Source organism: Salvelinus sp. IW2-2015, linkage group LG17 (genome assembly GCF_002910315.2).
Source record: "Salvelinus sp. IW2-2015 linkage group LG17, ASM291031v2, whole genome shotgun sequence".
Taxonomy (NCBI): Eukaryota; Metazoa; Chordata; class Actinopteri; order Salmoniformes; family Salmonidae; genus Salvelinus; species Salvelinus sp. IW2-2015.
The window spans coordinates 40,494,384-40,511,435 of NC_036857.1; the positions used below are offsets into that span (position 1 = coordinate 40,494,384).

The 17,052-nt window shown below is 43.0% G+C and overlaps 1 protein-coding gene across 4 annotated transcripts in view; it reads right to left on the reverse strand.

The window, feature by feature from the left end:
- Positions 1 to 165: 165 nt before the first annotated feature.
- Positions 166 to 17,052, reverse strand: part of eif3c (eukaryotic translation initiation factor 3, subunit C) — a 45,946-nt gene continuing 29,059 nt past the window's right edge. For 2 of the 4 annotated variants that reach the window (XM_024004996.2, XM_024004995.2), the window contains exons 15-27: positions 15,528 to 15,752; positions 13,414 to 13,605; positions 12,724 to 12,895; positions 9,079 to 9,238; positions 8,718 to 8,783; positions 6,456 to 6,543; positions 5,879 to 6,044; positions 4,446 to 4,490; positions 2,541 to 2,585; positions 2,297 to 2,344; positions 1,641 to 1,679; positions 1,080 to 1,118; positions 166 to 736 (exon numbers count right to left, since the gene is read on the reverse strand). In XM_024004996.2, coding sequence (XP_023860764.1) covers positions 531 to 736; positions 1,080 to 1,118; positions 1,641 to 1,679; positions 2,297 to 2,344; positions 2,541 to 2,585; positions 4,446 to 4,490; positions 5,879 to 6,044; positions 6,456 to 6,543; positions 8,718 to 8,783; positions 9,079 to 9,238; positions 12,724 to 12,895; positions 13,414 to 13,605; positions 15,528 to 15,752 — 1,491 coding nt within the window. In that variant the 3' untranslated portion in view covers positions 166 to 530. The remainder of the gene's footprint in view (positions 737 to 1,079; positions 1,119 to 1,640; positions 1,680 to 2,296; positions 2,345 to 2,540; positions 2,586 to 4,445; positions 4,491 to 5,878; positions 6,045 to 6,455; positions 6,544 to 8,717; positions 8,784 to 9,078; positions 9,239 to 12,723; positions 12,896 to 13,413; positions 13,606 to 15,527; positions 15,753 to 17,052) is intronic. The other 2 variants (XM_024004998.2, XM_024004997.2) reach the window with 1 other exon arrangement.

Below are 17,052 nucleotides of genomic sequence, written 5' to 3' on the forward strand. Positions count from 1 at the left end.
GAAATCCCTAGGCCCACTCCAATTAATGTGTGCAGAAAAGATTAAAGCAGATCAAGCAGCAATCACTGAAAATGTGTGTACATACACTAGATGCTGTAGTCGTTACCATTTCTAGACAATGTTTTTGATGTAACAATGMTCATAAAGAATCAGTCAAAGCATGTATTCATTCAATAAATGTTTATTTCGCAGGTTACCACTGGAAAAAACGTCACTTGACACATCTGCCCCGACTACACTGCCAAAAGAAAACCTGTCACAATGCAAATGCAGTAATCTTGTCAATACACAATTATTAAAAACTCAATTAGTCGAAAAATCATTCACACTCGACAAAAAGAGTAGTCAATAGAGAGTTTACACTACAAAGTATTCATAGATACGGAAGCTGACAGTTTTCAAGCAGGGAAAGCTGATTAATGTGGTACAATTGGAGAATAGTGTAGTAGAGGAGCAATGTCAAGTGATGTAACCCAAGATGATGTTTGGAATGAAGACTGGCTGGCTCTGTTACACCAGGTTCCTTTGGCTCAGTAGTCTCTCCTATCCTGGTTCTGGTAGCCACCTTTGTAGCCCCCCCTGTAGCCTCCCTGGTAGCCCCCGCCCCCCTGGTAGCCCCCGCCGCCCTGGTAACCCCCGCCGCCCTGGTAACCCCCGCCGCCCTGGTAGCCCCCGCCGCCCTGGTAGCCTCCCCTGTTCTGGCCCTGGTAGCCACCACCACCTCCTCTGTTTCCGTCTGTGGAGTAGACCAGAGATGGAGACAAAAAAAAGCGATTCAGAGATTAAATTAGGAAAATGTGAACAGAACAGTGACACTACAATGTCCAGACAAAATYAGCTGACTAGACATATCACAATATACGTGGGCTAATACTAACAAGTTGTGCGAAGAACAGAAGTGAAAGACTGCGAGAGAGAATGGTGTGTGCGCGTGTGGGGGGGGGGATAGAGTAGCCAAAAGGCTCAGGCATGGAGGGAGGATGAGAGGGGACTGCAGGTCACAGACTGTGGCTTTAACAAACAAACTAAAGTAAAATTCGGATATTTATAGGATAAAGGTGGCATAAACTCATAAGCACCTCGGTTGTAACCACCCCTCTGTTGGTAACTGCCTCCATCTGAAACCAACCAGAAATGGTAAACATCAGCGAGGCATGTCCAGTATAACCTACAATTGACTTTTTTTGCATTGGTGCTTATGCAGTGGTTAGTTGTTTTTATTTCCATGCAGGTTTAAAAGGTACTTTTTTACTGGATTCAAATACATGTTCATTCTGTTTCAGAGTTTTAGCTCAAGCGATCCACAAAGAAAATTATTTTTTCCCAAAAGAAAAATAAAGTTAATAGGTTTGAAATACCGGTTTCTTTAGACCTACCTAAACATACCCAAACATATATATATATATATTACAATGGTATATATTAAATGGAGTTAGTACTTAAAAAAGTAGATTTTTACATTTTTATTCTATAGGCATGAAATCCCATTGGTTCTAGACTACTGTTAATAGTGCCCAAGGCTCGGACATTGCGGAACYGGAGAAAAAGGGGAGAGCAGCTTACTGAAGGTGGCTTTTAGAATAAACAGAAGAAAAATTGATAAGAGAAAATAAAGGTGGTATAAAATGGTTCATAAGCACCTCGGTTGTAACCGCCCCTCTGTTGGTAACCACCGCCATCTGAAACCAACCAGAAACTGTAAGCACGAGCAAATCCACAATTCAATGTGGCCAATATAATTCACCACTTACTTATGCACTTCTATAACTAGTTATAATGTCTATACATTTGTGTTCTTTAGGTGTTTGTCACTAGACATTGCATGCGGGCTTAGGTAAAAAATATAATATAATCTCATCATAGCAAGAAGCCGTTATTTGGTTCAAATACATGTTCTTTCGGTTTCATAGTTTTAGCTAGAGCAATCCAAAGCTGAAATGTATTAAACACAAAAAAACAATGACACAGTATGTACACAGTACAGTAAAAAATACATGTTCTTGTTCTTAGAAATTCTAACTTATAGTATCCCAATGTTTCTGAAGAACTGCCTAAAGACAACCAACGCATATTACTGTGATGGTATACATTACATGGAATTAMTACACTTTAAAAMGTAGACGTGAAAAAGATAGTTGTTGCCGCCACCTGGGGTCAAATCCAGATGTCTTATCATTCATAGACAGAGGGGACAGCTGCTCACTGATAGTGACTTTAAAAATAGCAGGACACCCCCCCCCCCCAAAAAAAGACTTCCATTAGAAAATAGAGGAGGTATAAATTGGGTCACAAGCACCTCTGTTGTAACCTCCCTGCTTCTGTTGGTAGCCACCTCTCTGACCATCTGAAAACACACAACAGTTTAGACACACAGCTGTGACACGTCTTGGGCATACACACACACAAAGGGGATAAAAAAAACATTTGACTACATACATATACTATTTGTTTCTCACTCACATAAACACTGAAATATGACAAATACAGTCGCTCTCATAATATTCCGACAATCATGCATTTCAATCAGTTATTTCAAACACCTCGGTTGTAACCGCCTTGCTTCTGTTGGTAACTGCCTCTCTGGTCTGAAACCGTACAGTGAAAACAGTTTAGAAAACACAGCTGTGGCATGCAATGAGCGTGGGAGTAGACAAACACATTTTTTAAAAATCATACAAAATATAAAGTGCCGTCAAAGTATTCAGACCCCTTGACTTTTCCCAGATTGTTACATTACAGCCTTATTTTAAAATGGTTAAATAAATAAAAATCTACACAATATCATAGTATTCAGACCCTTTACTCAGTACTTTGATGAAGCATCTTTGGCAGTGATTACAACCTCGAGTCTTCTTGGGTATAACGCTACAAGCTTGGCACACCTGTATTTTGGGAGTTTCTCCCATTCTTCTCTGCAGATCTTCTCAAGCTCTTTCAGGTACGATGGGGAGTGTTGCTGCTAAGCTATTTTCGGGTCTCTTCAGAGATGGTCGATCGGGTTCAGGTCCAGGCTCAGTCCACTCAAGGACATAGACTTGTCCCGAAGCCACTCCTGCGTTTTCTTGGCTGTGTGCTTCGCCACAGTCTGAGGCCCTGGAGCAGGTTTCCATCAAGGATCTCCCAGTCGCTCCCGCTGAAAAACATCCCCACAGCATGATGCTTCCACCACCATGCTTCACCGTAGGGATGGGGCTAGGTTTCCTCTAGACGGGATGCTTGGCATTAAGGCCAAAGAGTTCAATCTTGGTTTCATCAGACCAGAGAATCTCGTTTCTAATGGTCTGAGAGTCTTTAGGTGCCTTTTGGCGAACTCCAAGCGGGCTGTCATYTGCCTTTTACAGAGGAGTGGCTTCCGTCTGGCCACTGTACCATAAAATGCCCAATTGGTTGAGTTCTGCAGAGATGGTTGTCCTTCTGGAAGGTTCTCCCATCTCCACAGAGGAACTCTGGAGCTCTATCAGTGACCATCGGGTTCTTGGTCACCTCCCTGACCAAGGCCCTTCTCCCCTGATTGCTCAGTTTGGCCGGGCAGCCGGCTCTAGGAAGAGTCTTGGTGGTTCCAAACGTCTTCCATTTACGAATGATGGAGGCCACTGTGTTCTTCAATGCTGCAGAAATGTTTTAGTACCCTTCTCCAGATCTGTGACTTGACACAATCCTGTCTTGGAGCTCTATGGACAATTCCTTCGACCTCAACCATGGGACCTTAGACAGGTGTGTGCCTTTCCATATTTTTATCGTTGTTTATTGAACCTATATTTAACTAGGCAGGTCAATTAAGAACAAATTCTAATTTACAATGACGGCCTACCCCGGCCAAACCRGGACGACGCCGGTCCAATTGTGCACCGCCCTATGGGACTCCCAATCACGGCTGGATGTGATACAGCCTGGATCATGTCCAATCTATTGAATTTCCCATGTTTTTCGCTTGCTCATTATGGGGTAGTGTGTAGATTGACGAGGGGYAAAAAATATTGAAGCCATTTTAGAATAAGGCTGTAATGTAACAAAATGTGGGAAAGGGGAAGGGGTCTGAATACTTTCCGAATGCGCCGTACATATGTATCGTGTGAGAAATAAAATATGTCTATTGCCTCCAGGCGCACCAATATCTTTTTCACACTATCGTGCCAGCCATACTTGTATTGTGCTAGCTTAACATTTTATTTTCACATTCTCTCCAGCACGCTTCCAGGATTTATAGTGGATGTGTATCCAGGCCATCGCAATACAGCTTGGCCGGGCCCAGTACTGTGAAATAGGCAATACACTCAAACATCTTAACACATTCAATAAATCATGCATCATAATTAACTTTCAATTTCGGGGGGGGGATAACTTAAAACATTCAGGACAGCGGCTTCCTGCGATGCATCTACAGTAAGAAACATGCAGGTTGGCTAAGGATAATATTGTGGTCAGTGGTACGAAGAAACACTTACCTCTGTTGTAACCACCCTGCTTCTGCTGGTAGCCACCTTTCTGATCTGTGAGAGACACACACATACAGGGCCCAACAAATCACTTACAGTCGGTGTTACTTGTGGTATGAGGTGCCTTATGTGTCGTGTCCCAAGGCACCAAGAGGATTCAGTAAGTGGCATAGTGGCAATTTTCATCTCACTTAACTGGGCATATTTAAACAAAATACTGATACATAATCAGTTTGCTAGTATTTGTGATCGTTGGGACTATGTAGGTGTAAGGCATATCAGTCTACTCCATGCGTCCAAATTAACAAAATCAGGGCTCTCCCTAGGATTTTGTGACAAGGCTGTGCTGATGTAGGCCTAAGGTTGGGTAGAGGGGAGGTCCGAAGTTGGAGCATTTAGCATTTTTGAAAAACCTGTAACTGCCATTTCCTGAAACAGTCCAAAATTATATAAAAACATGACGCCAACACAGAAGTCCTGTTTGATCCTAAATGAAATTGAGCTCGTCTCAATTATTTTAGGTACAATTTAGGGGTAACGATCATTCTTATTAAATATGTGGATAGTCGTAAACCGTCTTAATTTTGTTTGGGGACAAAACTCTGAAAAATGCATTTGCTGGATGCTTACTGTAGGCTCATTGTAATATGAAACAACTAGACCTATAGTAGCTTTTTTCAGATCTCCATCCCTGACAATGTCAAGTTTGGTCTGACTACTAGCCTACCATTCATTCAACATGCCTTGTCGTCGTTGGTGAACTGACTAGGCTATTATCCCGTTATTAGCAGCCTACTGGGTGACATACGGCTATATCAAGAGGACAGAGCAACAACTGATTCATTAGCATAGATTATTAGGCCTGACGTAACTTGCTGAACAGCCCTGTCTGTTTCCATCCACGCAGCGACGCCCACTGAACTTCCGCCACACGGGCACGTTTCCTTGCTCGTCGACGCGCCCACGCCCATTACCGGGTTCAAAGCACGTGTGGGCAAGAAAGTGTTCTGGCTTAGTCAACTAACTGCCAAGCTAAGGAGCCAACTACGAAATAGTGGATATGTACTTGACTAACACATACAATTTTGGAACATGTATTTGGCAAACAGTTGGTTCTCCATTTTTCCTACCCCCCCACCCCCTCACACATCAGCGGTATCAACAGACAAAGTGGAGTGCTGCCATCCAGCTTGAGAGAAAACTACTATGACTATTGGGGCGGGTTGGAGAGCTAGAGATGCCCAAGTCCTCTGATTGGCCAAGTCCTCTGATCAACTTCAGATGGTCGAGTCAAAAACAACGTGATAAAATATGCAAAAATAGGCTTCTAGTTGAGGTAGTTTTTCATTCCAGTGTACTTTGGCCTCAAAATGTGTGTATGATAGGCAAAATGCGTGCAGGTTGGCAGGTCTGCATGCATTCTATGGGGCAGCCCCACTAACCTCTGTTGAAGTAGCCACCATACACGCCCTGCTTGAGGTCAAAGATGCGCTCATTGTTCTCCACCAGGCCGCCCAGCTTCTCGGCCAGCTGCAGGGCCATGTTCTGCAGGGAGGTGGGCTCTGTGCGGTGCATCACCACAGTCTGGGTGGGCTGGTCCAGGGACGCCTGTGTGAGGGGAGACATGACACACACGGACAGACAGATACACAGGAGAAAGCCATTCAGACACAGACATGAACATATTACACCTTCATACAATCTAGCTTAATTAAATCTATGGGGCTGTACGATCTACACATGACCCATGGTCAGACACACAGGAGAAAGCCATTCAGACACAGACATGAACATATTACACCTTCATACAATCTAGCTTAATTAAATCTATGGGGCTGTATGATCTACACATGACCCATGGTCAGACACACAGGAGAAAGCCATTCAGACACAGACATGTACATATTACACCTTCATATTCATACATCATATCATCTAGCTTAATTAAATCTATGGGGCTGTACGATCTACACACGACAACGCACAGCCCTTTGAGATCACCGACGCCGTGGGTTTTACCATGAGCTCCTCGTTGATGATCATCTTGCTGATGATGCTGTGCACTGTGGGCAGCTCCAGCTCAAACATCTCATTCAGCGTCTCCATACTGACACACAAAGAGGGGGGGGAGAAGAAATGTCTAAATTGTATTTATGCATTCTTTAACCAGGTAAGACAATTATATATGAGGCGGCACAGTAGATGTAGCCTGGTCCCAGACCATTTTGTGCTGTATAACCAATGGTCGCCTTGGAAACCCAGGCTTCTCACATTCGTTTGAAAGCCTGGGGAAGTAACCTAAGCAAGACTCCTCCGCGAAGGAGTTTGTTAGACGGTGATGTCAACCATTGTCCTATTGTGATCATGTACCCATAAAACATTGTGATGCACAATGCTAAAATCGACCCCGTTGCTGCCCCCCCTCAAATTAAAAATGTGTTGTACAAAAACTCATCTAAAAACGACTGCTGGACTATAGCACGAAATCGAACGCAGCGAGACAAATCATGAGGAAAGAATGTTGAAAGCCTGGGCAGAGGCTACGTGCAGGCAATGGAAAAAATCTTCTCTGATATTCCTTTCWGGTGGAGGGGCAGAACAGGCGTGTGTGTGGGGCGCGCACACGGAGCAGTGACTGTCTGATGAGGAACGGGCTGTTTTACCGTAGTGAGCTAGATTATAGACCTAAATCACTGTCTGCATAGAAGCAGTCTACCATTTTCAGAATTGTATAATTGCTTTACTTCTCTCTCATAGGGCTGTGATTAAGAGATTTTCTCTCTTGTTCTTTTTCAAAGCCACAACACCTGTGCAGGCTAGATTATTTGGGAACAGTAGCTTATCTGTTCATAACTAAGTTGTCTTAAACCTTTTATGATAGGCCTAGTAAGAGGATAGGCTATTGGCCATTTGGTTTTTAACCTCGCATGGAGGGATTTTCCCYGGAGCATTAATCATTTATTTCTTAATAAGCGTAAACTTGATTAAATTACCCTTCATCGTTTTATGCGTGGCGTTCTCCCGATCAAACAATAAAATGTAACAGTTCTATTTCAAAGTTATGTGAATAACCTAAAAATAACTTTTAAAAACTTAAGGTAACCAGAGGACTAATAATGAGAACGGCAGGTGGCCTAGTGGTTAAAGCGTTGGACTAGTAAAGGTTGCTAGATCGAATCCCCGAGCTGACGAGGTAAAAATCTGTCGTTCTGCCCCTGAACAAGGCAGTTAACCCACTGTTCCTAGGCCGTCATTGAAAATAAGAATTTGTTCTTAACTGACTTGCCTAGTTAAATAAAGGTAAAATAAAATAGCCTATATTGTATATTGTTTGTTCTCTCTCATTATTAGTCCTCTGGTTACTTTAAGTTTTTAGGTTATTCACATAACTGTGAAATAGAACTCAGTTACATTTCATTGTTTGATRGGGAGAAAGCCATGCATAAAATTATGAAGGGTAGCCTTCAGCCATATTCATTGCCTATCGAATGGAGGGAGAAGGGAATATTGGCTACGGGTAAAAAAWAAWAATTATAGACAAGATGGAGTGTCCATTATAAAAAATTATGTTTAGGCTATAGGCTAGTGTCATTGCGTCCGACAGACAAGACAAACACAGAGTGAAAGTATTTTCTGACTGGACATTTTGCACTGTTTTGGTGGAARTCTCTGCTCCATCCAGCCCACATTCCTCTCCTGCTTTCTGTTCTTTACTGCTCTGTGCCAGTCAAGTTCAAATAGGCTAAACCAGTGGTATTCAACCTTTTTCCAGCAGGGACAATTTTTTTTCGCCAGAATTTCTGGGGACTCAACCCCAAATCTAATGACGCAACCTTCAAATGAAAATACGGTACATTTCGCATTGGGTGGAGTTCCCAAAAAAGATGTCCGACTTGCAACAAACTAGCACGCATTAGATACAAACGAATGTCACACAGGCTACTAAAACAGAGACACGGACAAAACCAAAGACAACAAAATTCCTTTCCTGAAAGGAAACGTGATTTCTACTTAAAGCCAATCAAATGTGAATGCCGAATTTGGCAAAAACCTAAATGTGAAGATCGCCTGACAAGTGAACAAGATGGGATTTTGGAAGGCTGGCTATTTTCGAAACAAGTCTATAGTAATCTCCATGGTCATTGGTGTTGGCTATACAACACAAACAGTCGGGGACCAGGCTACAGTAGTTAAGAATCTCCACTAGATGTGCTTTTTAGTCCAAGACAAGGTGTAATCTGTAACTGTGAAACCACCTCTAACAGCCTTAAAAGTTATTACCTGATGGAGTCATAAACGCTGCTGTAGGTGAACAGGTACGTCCTCAGAGACTCCTCCTGGATCTTCCTGCAACCACAAACCATCAGGAAACGTTACAGGAATGCTACCTCTGAAGGATGCACTGTGTTGCRGAAACGTTAGTTCAGTCATGAAATAACAAATTATAGTAATAGAGAAATAACCAACTTCATTTTTCTAAAGAAAGCTACTGAAAGGTAGTGTTTTATTAGCCATTTGACGATCTTGATTGAATTCATTTTATTAAACCATTCCAGGCCGAGATTGGTTGATACTGACTACTGATCGAACAAGAGGGGTGTTGATGCAGACCTTATTTATTGTCAATTTTCGAAAAACTCACCGGACGAGCATCTCTCGTACACACTGTGTCTCGGGGAACAGATCCCACACCTTGCTGTTCATCTTCTCGTTGATGATGAACGAGTGGCAGGTGCGCCAGTCGCCCATCTTCATGGACTTGCTGGCCGCCACCACGTGCTCGCGCATGCTCTCTGGGGGTCCTGGAGGATGCACGGAGAGGGAGGGATTTGTTTAGTGTTTGTATGTCTATTGTTGTGTCTGTACAGACAAGTACCAATACAATCTTAACTTAAAAAGGTCTAATGCAGCCATTTTMATCTCAATATCAAATCATTTCTGGGTAACCATTAAGTACCTTACTGTGATTTTGTTTCTATTAAAATGGTCAAAAAGGATGAAAAAAAAAAGCTTAGAAAAATAGCAATTTCTCAAGCAAGAAATTGGTCAGAGAGAGTGGTCTGAGTGGGGAGGGGAACCCCGAAAACTAGTTATTGGCAGAAAGGTTTAGAACTGTTTCTTATTGGTGTATTTACTAATTTACTTCCTGGGGATGTCAACACAGTACTACATAGATCCATGACTACATGGAACTCTATTCCACAAGTCACTGACGCAAGCAGTAAAAGTTATTTTAAAAACAAATAAAAAAACACCCTATGGAACAGCGGGGACTGTGAAGCAACAAACAAAGGCACAGACACATGCATATACACACACACACTATACATACACATGGATTCAGTACTGTAGAAGTGGTAGTGGTGGAGTAGGGGCCTTAGGCCACACAGCGTGTTGTGAAATATGTGAACGTATTGTAATGCTTTTAAAACGGTATAAACTGCCATTATTTTATTCTATATGCTTTTATAGTTGGAATAATATAATTGAACTTAGCGGTATAAAATAGAACATGTATTTTTCCCAGTCCGGAGCGTGTGCATATGAAGTGCAAATGTTGAGCGGAAAAGAGATAATTTTAAACAGGTTCTATATGCTAGATTGAGTTACTTGGCTAATTCAGTTATGAATTATGCAAACCTTATTATGTCGTAGAAATCAAAACATATGGGCTGCACGATGAGACTAATGGGCCATTTGAAAAAGTAGCAAAAAAAAAGGTTCCCCGTGACTCAGGCTGCACACGCGGTTCTCTCTTCAAGTGATCATATTCTCACCCATCGGACTACTCTCAACGTAATCTTGTCAAATGTATTGGATTTAGAATGGCCCATTATTAAATGGGCAGGGGGAAAAAAGACATGTCATCCGTATGCACTCGAATAGCGAATGGAGACCACTTTCCCACAATTCGTTTTAAACCGGATTAACTCGGGTTTTATAGCAGCGGAGCTGAGTAATAAATATAGCCTAGTAGCAGGTGGGATCCTCCTTTTTTTTWGTGGCAACCATAAAAAKTTAAAAACTATGCCTTRACACAGGATTGTATATAGATATGTCTGTGCTTATTAGAGCTCTTATTTCACGTCACGCATCAACTGCTGTTTGAGGAGTATGCAGCCACTCGCTGCGCGACAGGTGAAATCCCGCCCAAACTCTGTAGGCCATGGGCTCTCCAATCATGTTCCTGCAGCTTAAAATGGGGAAACCCAAGTGAAATCTGTTCGGGAACGTCGATAGCAACATGTTTTCACAACAAAACATTTGCTAAAGTGTTGACAGCCCCCCCCCCCCCCATCTCTGCACGCTCAAGAAAAGAATGAAGGAAAGAGGATATGGAAACGCACAGTGGTGAGAATCTGTACCTAAAGGTACTGTCAGCCTATTAATTATTACAAATAAAAACTTTACTGGGCTATTCAAAATCAAACAGTATAAGATACCGCCGCCCGCAATTTACCAACAGCGTCACCTAGGCTAAACGTTCTCTCCCAGACTAGTGGATAGAACGCAGCGTAGCAGTTAGCATAATAACAGTCCCCACTCAAAGGTGAATATTTGAATGTGTTTCATTTTGGAGTATAAYCTACACTAGTGGTCACCAACCGGTCAATTGAGATCGACTGGCCCATCTCCAAGGCATTTAGTCAATCGCCAAACATTTCAGTAAAAAAAAAAAACGATAAAGCCTTGCGGTGCAATTTTTTTTGTAATCGTCTCGCACTGTTGGCGGTAGGTGCACCAGATTCAGCTGCCCTGCGTGCCAGGTAGGCGAAATGTTCTGATTTTTAACCACTTCATACATCTGAAGGTACAAACTTTGCCTTACTGGTGGACCCGGAGAGCAAATCAAGTGCGCTATAGGCCTACCACTGGCCAATCGGATGGCTCAGATTACCGGGTCTGCAGTAACATAGCAGGCGTAAAAGAAAGCTACGGCAAAGTTGATACGGCGAGATTTCAAAACCATGATTAGAGACTCAAATACAGCAAAGAGCTGCGGTTTTTATGAGTTCGTGTTTAAGTTCTTACTCCACACTGTCAACATTTTTTACACTTTTATAAGCCAGAAAATGCACGTTCTTCCTTCTTCCATTCGCGCTACAACCAGCACTGCAATGAATGTGAAGGAAGTAGGAAAGTGTATCGATAGGCTTGCGTTATTATTAGTGGCTTGGGTCATTATACTACTGAGGAATATTTCACTTTCAGTGTTCATAGGAGTAACATGAATTTGTGCATGAGGCAGAAATAATGAGGTGCAACTGTAGTTTCACCATCAGCTGGAAGACGGTGAAATAATGAGGTGCAACTGTAGTTTCACCATCAGCTGGAAGACGGTGAAATAATGAGGTGCAACTGTAGTTTCACCATCAGCTGGAAGACGGTGAAATAATGAGGTGCAACTGTAGTTTCACCATCAGCTGGAAGACGGTGTCCCTCTGGTCAGTGTCAGCGGAGGGACGTTGAGAGGCGGACCCTCAGTCTGCTGCGCTCTCCCTCCGCTGAGACTGACCATCAGATGCAGGCACCATCTGCCCAGTAAAATAAAAAGCAAATGATTTAAACGTATGTACACTCAGCTGTGCCTCACAAGTAACAATGCATTGGTAGGGCAATTGAAGCAAAGCCAATATGCGGTAATGTATTGGGCCTGAAGCCTACTGTACAAACCTCATTGCTACATTACTGTTTTTAATAGGTTAATGTTGCATAGGCTTACCTTCTTTAAGTAATGCGCGGTAGAACTCGGCTACATTTCACCCCCTTRTTCTCCCCAATTTCGTGATTACGATCTTGTCTCATCGCTGCAACTCCCCAACGGGCTCGGGAGAGGCAAAGGTCTAGTCGTGCGTCCTCCGAAACATGACATGCCAAGCCACGCTTGCTTAACCCAGAAGCCAGCCGCACCATTGTGTCGGATGAAACACCTTTCAAGTGACACTCACCCTGCAGGCGCCCGGCCCGGCCACCACAACATCTCTAAATAATCACTGTGTTGATATCTCAGGGTTACTGGATATTTGAGGCCAATCAAAATAAAACAACCTTTTTTGCCCGTCTTAAGTCTTGTCTCTTTTTTTAGGCATGAGTTACTTGAGCCCACCCACCCTTTGGTCCTAAACTAGGCAGAGTTCATTATGGCACACAACGGAAAACTTTATAAAACCAAAATGAGTTTCTTTTTGGAAAGGTCCAGGTAGTCCCTCTCCATTTCAGTCTGTTTTCTTCCATTTTGGGGCCTAATGAACACAACCCTGCTTTGTCACCAGTCTACTGTACGTACCGAGAAGGGGCTGCCTCTCGCCCACCCTCAGCTGGTGGTGAAACTGCTTGCTGATCATCCTGCGGCGGGCGTCAAACTCGTGGGCCGCCATGTAGGGGATCTCCAGCAGCATGGCAGACACCAGGTACACGCACTCAAGCAGCTCCAGGTTAATGTGCATGTGGAAGGGCACCTGGAACAAGATGGACAACAATGTCACGTCGTAAACCAACCCCCAGTCAGTGTAGTGCATCAGTGTAATACTGTACAAGTCAAAACAGGCTCCAGTGCATCATCCTAAACAAACGGGAACATCTTTATTTAATCTTTCCAGACAAAGGCTTTACAGCTCGGAACCTACGCGGTCGGGTTTTGCCTAGCCCACATGTTTAGCATAGCCTACCTGTCTGCCAAAATTGGTCTACCAGTTGTCTCTTCTCAATCGTTTCCTGCTCGGCTGGGTTTATCCTTGCCTAGCATACCTGCGTTGTCTTTTGCTTGATTTGGTTTAGCGTAGCCTACCTGTCAACTGTTCTGCTGAGTTTAGCCTAGCCTACCGCTCGTCTCTTCTGCTCTGTATTTGACTAGCCTAGGCTACCTGTAGTGTATTTTCAATCCTCTACTGTTCTGCTTGCTGGCTTCAACCTATCCTAGCCTTAGTCTACCAGTAGTTTCTTCCGCTGAGTTAAGCTTAGCCAAGCCGTAGCTTACCTGTCGCCTCTTCTCGATCTTCTCCTGTTCTGCATTCCTCTCCTGCATGTTCCTCATGAGCAGGCCCTGGCCCAGCAGTTCCTTGGCGCGGCCACTCGACTGGATGTCCAGCAGGGCATTGTGGGCGTCCTTGATCATGCCCTGGCGGAAGGCACAGATCCCCAGCTGCACCATGGTCCTGTTGTACAGGATCTGGAGGGGGAAACATGGTCACACACAGAGTTCTATCAGTCTGTGTACACAGTTTATGTGCAGGGCCCCAGAGTGCAATAATTTAGTCTAATTTTGAGACTGACTTGGTTGTGCAAGTTCAATGTTTTCTTGGTCACATCGGTACGAGCTGCAAATTTTAGTTGATCACTCTACAAGGCTTTCTGTTTTTGGGGTGGCTACAAGGCTTTCTGTTTTTGGGGTGGCTAAAAGCTTGATTTGGTCAAGCAGGCTTATCCGGATCCCTGCAATAAAAGTGTCTGCCCTGCCCCTGTTTTGCTGGCAGGAGCGACTCACTCCCTCCCCCTGAGCACTTCGAGTAGACCGAGAAAAAATATGTTCCGATTGCGCAACATTCAATCGCGAGAAAGAACGGTTTTGAAAGTTGAAGGAAGGAAGGTCTCAGCTTTATGTAGGTATTACATGTGTTTGTTTATTTTCAACTCTAAATAGTGTTTTAGCACCGTTTCTAGAACAAATAAACTGGTATGGATCTTTGAGATTCGGATCGGGCAAAGCGCGTATTGGCCATTTCTGATGATTGCATAGACCTATATAGACATCATTGGGTAGTACATGGCAAAGTTTAGGACATTAAATGTACTGTTAGTTGTAATTAATCTAACAAGCAGTTTATTATATTTAGTGATCTAGATAATGAGTTGAATTTCCACTTCCTTAGATGGTGAATAAGCCCCAAATAAAGCAAAGTGTATGTGATATTACTACCCCACTTCTAAAACTTTGGTTTTTGAAGTGGGGGGACGGGGGGACGACATAATATTATTTTATAAAAACATTTATCCAGTCGGATAAACACTCCAGTCTACCCGACCGCTCGGACACATCCGCATGGTCCTAAAGTGCATCGCTGCCTCGTTTTGTAGCACATTCCAATGATAACTTACTTAAAAAAAAAAAACTAATATCCGAAAATATGTAAGTAAATTAATCTCTACAAAAAAAAAAGAAATCRGAAATTCTGGAGCCCAATTAGGAGTGAAAATATAGCAAGACTAATTGTCAACCCAAAATTCATGACAATCACTAGTTTAGGTTGCACATGAAAATATATTGAATTATGCATTCCTGGTTTGGACATGTTAGAATAAAAAGTTTCTTGATTCATACAATCTTAGTAGCACTGTGAATTACATCATATGACTTTGTAAGATGATTGCAAAGGTTTTCTATTGCGTGACACCACAGCAAACTGTTGTGACCAAATCATGGGCTGCTGCCACTAACTGAAAAGTAGTGGCACCAGAGCCACCAGGGGAAAGAGTAAGTCTGGAGCCCTGTAGCGTGCCGGATGATCAGTGGTGGAAAAAGTACCCATCCTTGAGTAAAATAAAAGATACCTTAATTTTTTTTAAGTGAGTCACCCAGTAAAAGTATTTGGTTTTAAATATGCTTAAGTCTCAAAAGTAAATGCAAACGCTAAAATACACTTAATAATTTCAAATTCCTTATATTAAGCCAACCAGACGGCATCATTTCATTTTTTATTTACAAGTAGCCAGGGGCACGCTCCAACACTCAGACATCATTTACAAACTAAAGCATGTGTTAAGTGAGTCTGCCAGATGAGAGGCAGTAGGGATGACCAGGGAGGTTCTCTTGATAAGTGTGTGAATTAGACAGTTTTCCTGTCCTGCTAAGAATTCAAAATGTGTGTCAGTAAAAATGTATGGAGTAAAAAGTACATTTTCTTAAGGAATGCAGTGAGGTAAAAATAAAAGTGGTCAAAAATATAAATAGTAAAGTACAGATACCCCCCCCAAAAAACCTAAAGTAGTATTTTACACCCCTGCGGATGTTGCCCAGCAGGGTGTCCCTGCTTGTATGAACAGTTTGACATCCTGAGTGCTGTGTTGTGTGCTCCCACATTCACGTGTTCATACCTGTACGGGTGGGTCGGCGTGCTGAATATTATCCTGCAGGTGGCTCATGAGCATCAGGTCACGGGCCTGGTACCAACGCGAGTGCAGCGCGTGGTGGTAAATGTGGCACAGGATGGCGCACGTGCGGATGCGGTCCGTGCGGTCCTTGGCGTAGATGAACTTGCACAGGCGGTCCATGATGAAGGCGCTGTCCTCACCCTCGCTCTCCTCCGCATCCTGCTCAGACTAGGGAGGAGATAGAGGTGGAGAGGGATAGAGTGATAACCCAACCTTGTACTCACCTCCCATTGAGTTATGACATTAGCTCATGGATAATAATTATTTTGTATCCAACTAAAACTCCGTAGTCATGAAAAGCATTCCATTGACTATTTAGGGGGCCCTCAGAGGTCAGTCGATTAATTATGGCCGATGTCAAGTTCATACCAAAATCGGTAATCTGCCTTTTTGGATACCAATTACATTCTAATCCACAAGGATACTGTGTGGATTGTGTGGATACTGATACCTGTTACACGAGTGCAGCATCAAAAGCAATTTCTGGCTGCAAGGAGCCAAGGCAGGCTGCTAGCTAGCATTAAACTTATAAAAAACTAACTACACATGGTTGATGATATTACTAGGTTAACTAGCTTGTCCTGCGTTGCATATAATCAATGGGGTGCCTGTTAATTTGTCATCGAATCACAGCCTACTCCAACTTCGCCAAACGGTGATGATTTAACTAAAGCGCATTCGCAAAAAAGTACAATCGTTGCACAAAATGTACCTAACCATAAACATCAATGCCTTTAACATCAAGTCACTTAAGTATATTTATTTTAACCTGCATATTAAGTTAAGATATTCATGTTAGCAGGCAATATTAACTAGGGAAATTGTGTCACTTCTCTTGTGTTCAGTGCAAGCAGAGTCAGAGTATATGCAGTAGTTAGGGCCGCCTGGCTCGTTGCGATGTCTGTGAGTATAACAGAACTCATCAGGCAGGCAAAAACTGGAGAAAAAATCCAACCAGGAAGTGTGAAATCTGAGGTTGGTCGATTTTCAACTCCGCTCCTATTGAAGATAGTGGGGTATTGGTAATGTTGCACTTCCTAAGTCTTCCACTAGATGTCAACAGTCGTTAGAACCTTGTCTGATGCCTCTACTGTTCAGTGGGGCCGAAGGAGAGAGGAATGAGTCAGGTCTGCCATGAAGTGACCATGCGCATTCACGTGAGAACGAGCTCTGTTCCATCGCAATTCTGAAGACACGTGAATACTCCGGTTGAAACATTATTGAAGAATTATGTTAAATACATCCTAAAGATTGATTCAATACTTCGTTTGTCATGTTTTTACGGACTGTAATATAACCTTTTAAACTTTTCGTCCGTACTTTCCGCTGGACCTGCCCGCGCGTTGTGAGTTTGGAAAGTGTACTGAACGCTAGAACAACAAGGAGGACTTTGGACATAAATGGACAAAACAAACATTTATTGTGGAACTGGGATTCCAGGGAGTGCATTCTGATGAAGATTATCAAA